Here is a 4,015-nt window from a genome sequence, read left to right on the forward strand (position 1 = left end):
CCGCATCCGGAGGCAATCGAGCAGGAGATTTGCATGAAAGATCCGGAATCGAAAAACAGCATGAAAGGCAAGAACGCTCACATCGCCGAGGCGGGGCACGAGGACGACTGTGCTGATCCGAATGTACATTCAGACGATGGCGTGCAACAAGAAGATAAAAGACCGCCGGAGAGGGAAAATAAGAGCTCGAAGGCTGTGGCTAAGGGACGTCCAGAGTCGACGGGAAATCAAGCGGTGGCAAAGAGCAAGGGACTTTTGACGGAGACCAAGATGAAGCGAAATAATGGTGATCCCACCCAGCAAGAGCTTCTGTTTGTGGGGGGAGCTGCCACGGTGTTAGTTGCGTACCTCCTTGCGTGTGTGTACAGCTTCTTTCACCCTGTAGTGTTCCCCTTATCGAACTACGAGGAACTGTTCTCGGCGTACGATATCTCGAATGTTTCCGTGCACATTGTGAGCCCCGTGGGAAATTCAATAATCACGCCACAAGGTGTTTCATTCGAGTGGCAACTTGCCAACTTTCCCACTGAAGCTCTGCATTTGTATGGCGCCGAGGTTTTTCGATACAAATTATTTTTGGACGACGAGGTTTTCACGTCGGAAATAGGATTTCTTGCACTTGAAAGAGAAGACGACAATACTGAAGTGCTCAATCGCACTGTCGATTCCTCTCCGAAAATTCACACACGACGCGATATTTAAGCTTCATCTCGAAGTTACTATCCCCATTCCTGGGCTAATCGAAGAGCTCACGACATACAAGAAAGATGTCTACGTTCGAAAGCCACTTACTCCCTCTATTGGGGACGAGGTACACCTATCACTAACGTCTCCCTTGGATGGTGCTATCTTCGAACGACATCAGTCTATTGTCCTCGAGTACACAGCCGTGAATGTACAAACTCTCGAGTTGCTGATTGATGACGACATTTACTTGAAGAAAACCCACGTGGACGATGGCAATATGCTGCTGCGTGGACTCGGCGTGGGGCCGCACACACTCGAAGCGAAAGCCGTGAACGACCAGAATAAAGTCACAGCGTCCAGTTTAGTGCATGTAGAGATAATGGAGTCAGCATAGGCGCTATTAACTGTAATTGGATGGAGTTAGCGTATTACGGTACTGCACACGCTGTGAATTTCCCTGTAACGAGGAAGATTTATGCATTTTAGCGGTGAGCGAGGTGTTCTCTCTATCCTCATCCACACTCTTACTGCCAGACCTTCTACGGCTTCCAGTGGAAGTTCTCGTACAGACGCAGCAGGTTGCGTTCGAGCATGGCCACCGTGACCTTACCCACCAGTGGCACGTACTGCACGCCCTTTATCTTAAGCAGCTCGGCATCGTCCACGTTCTTGAAGGACGCGACGTAGATGATGACCGTGTTCTCGCTCACCCACTCAAGCGGCAGCTTGTAGCTCTTAACGGGGACGCCAGTAATGATGACACGAGACTTCTTACACGCCGTCTCCTGCGTCTCTTCGCTCGGGATGAGCTTACCGCGACGGAATAGGTACAGCGAGTCAATGTCGGCGCTGTACACGTCAGCGCCGTCATTCGCAAGCATAGCAGCCAATGGGCGGCCGACAATGTATGAGACCTGGACGACGCAGTCTCAGAAACCAGAAGTCTTTTTAGTATTGGTAGTCACTCGCCCGTTAGATACTTGGTTAATATTTTATTTCTAACGGAGTCCACCAAGGGTGGAGCTCCAGCAATTCCCAATCTGCCAAGTGTGGGGCGAGTAGTGTGTTAACGCTTACTTCTTCCGTCGTACTCACTGTCCAGACATCGTACACGACCTCTGCAAGTGAACGAGTAGGAGACGTTCGCTGTTAGGGTTATGAGCCCAAAATTGGAGTAAACTTCCAGAACTTACGTGAACGCTGACGATGTCGTGGACGCTGCCTTCGATGTCAGACTTACTTGGTACTCCGTCTCCGACCGCGTCGCGACGGATGCTGGCTCTGCAGTGTCAGTAGCGGCTGGACTGGTAGGTCCGTTGGCTGGTGGTGCTGGCGGGATTCCTGTCCTTCAGTCTCCACCGCCGCAGTCTGTTTCTGCGTTGAGCTCACCAACTTCAACACTCATTTTGACTGGAACTCCGGTGGTGAGCGCTCCAGCGAGGGTCGCACGCTAATGAAGAACAACAACGAAGGATACCATTGCCACCGCCTAACCTAGCGTTGGATGTGAACAAAAACCCACCAAAAATGGCAGGAAGCTTTAACCTCTATCGCGCTCAAGTTATGGCCTATTTACATCGATTTAATGCTTGGGGTCTGATCGATGGATCCGTACAGCGTCCGATTGTAAATGGGTAACTTCAACAGCGCTACGATATGTTGGACTTCTTTGTGAAAGATACGTTGCTTCGAGGTGCTAAAGTTGAAGACGCTGAGCGTATGTGTGATCTTCCAACTGGCAAGGAAATGTCGGAAGATCTGGAAGCACACCATACTAAGCGTTAGTTTTCTAATTACGTGTGGGTATTGAAGCAATTCTTCCACGCAACTTACACTCGTGAGCAGACGATGGATTCTTGGCTTCAGGAAATTCACGATACACGTCGTGCGTTGGCTAATCTGGGTCGAGGTTATCGATGATGATCTCACTGTGGACGTGATTCTCATGGGAGTAGTGCAGACACACAGAGATGTCGTGCGTCAGTTTTCTCGCATCATAGCTCCCGGGTCCCGACCCACTCTGCAGCAAGTCTTGAACACACTGAAGTCCGAGACCGAGATGGATGAGATCGTCCGCGATGAGGAAAAGGGAAACTCGAAGATCATGCACGTGGCTAAGAAACAGAAAACTGGTGACAAATCTAGTAAACATATTAGCTGGATTAAACCCAGTGGAGCACAATCTCGTGGAGCTAAATCCAGTGAAGGAGGAAGCAAAGCCAATCAAAAGTCTGGTCCTGGTAAACGAAAGAAGGGCAAGTGCTTCTATTGTGATAGAGAAGGCCATCACAAATTTGAGTGTCGTAAGCTCAAATTTGATCTGAAGCACGGCAACGTAGATGCTGAAAAAGCAAAGTGTGGCAACAATTCCGGGGATAGCTCTAGAGGATATGGGGGAAACAAAGGTGGACCTCCTCAGCCGTTACCATTGGGAATGATCGGTCGTGTTGAAAATACTTGTGCTGTGTCAAGTACTGGGTCTACATTATTGTCGACGTTTGATACCTCTAATTCATTGGAGTGGATATCAGACACAGCAGCTATTACGCATACCTGCGCTGACCGGTCACTTATGAAACAGTTCCCGCACTACGTGGAGACGAACACGCCACATGAATCGTGGACAGGAGAAGTAACAACGGAACATTTGGTGTCTCAATTGCCTGTATCTTTCCTATCCACACAAGATAGACGTGGCGAAACTGGAGAAGCGCTTGATTGCGTTCTTACTGGAGTTCGTAATGTTGTTGGATGTCACGTTAATCTGCTAAGTGTTAATGCACTTGAAGAGCAAGGCTGGCAATGTGAGTCACAGTATCCTCAGGACGGACCTCCAAGACGGCTATTATGGAAGGGGCCGACAGCAATAGTGTTTGTCAAGAGTCGAGGTTACTATCGCACTCGTGGTTTGTGTAATTCACCTCAAGTAGTTGCATCATTTGTGGCTGGAGGTGAATCGATATTTCGGTGGCATCTTCGCTTTGGTCATGTGAATTTTGCAGCATTGCAGCAACTCCATCGTGATCGGATGGCTACAGGTATGACGATGTCTCCTAGTGAGCGCACTAGAGATGCGATGGATTGCCTAAGCTGTACATTAGCAAAATCGCGAAGAATGTCATACAAGAATGTGTCTCCATGTCGATCAATAAGGTGTTGTGAAAAACTGATGACCGATGTCTGTCACTATGGTGAGGTTTCGGTTGCTGGAAACGTGATGTTTCAGCTCGTGGGGGATGAATACTCACGATACCTATGGGGCTTCTTACTCCGTCAAAAGTCTCAATGTACAGACAACTTGAAGACGTTGATCTTACAGCTGAAGCAA

General features: G+C 48.9%; 1 protein-coding gene across 1 annotated transcript; it reads right to left on the reverse strand.

The window, feature by feature from the left end:
- Positions 1–1,135: 1,135 nt before the first annotated feature.
- PITG_17195 (tetrahydrofolate dehydrogenase) lies at positions 1,136–3,626 on the reverse strand (the record flags this gene model as incomplete). The annotated part of the gene is made up of 6 exons (XM_002897032.1): positions 1,136–1,601; positions 1,881–1,962; positions 2,264–2,445; positions 2,707–2,801; positions 3,418–3,451; positions 3,609–3,626. 6 exons carry the CDS (start codon positions 3,624–3,626, stop codon positions 1,227–1,229), a joined length of 786 nt encoding a protein of 261 aa, XP_002897078.1.
- Between the last annotated feature and the right edge of the window lie 389 nt (positions 3,627–4,015).

Source organism: Phytophthora infestans, genomic scaffold (assembly GCF_000142945.1).
Source record: "Phytophthora infestans T30-4 supercont1.50 genomic scaffold, whole genome shotgun sequence".
Classification (NCBI taxonomy): Eukaryota; Oomycota; class Peronosporomycetes; order Peronosporales; family Peronosporaceae; genus Phytophthora; species Phytophthora infestans.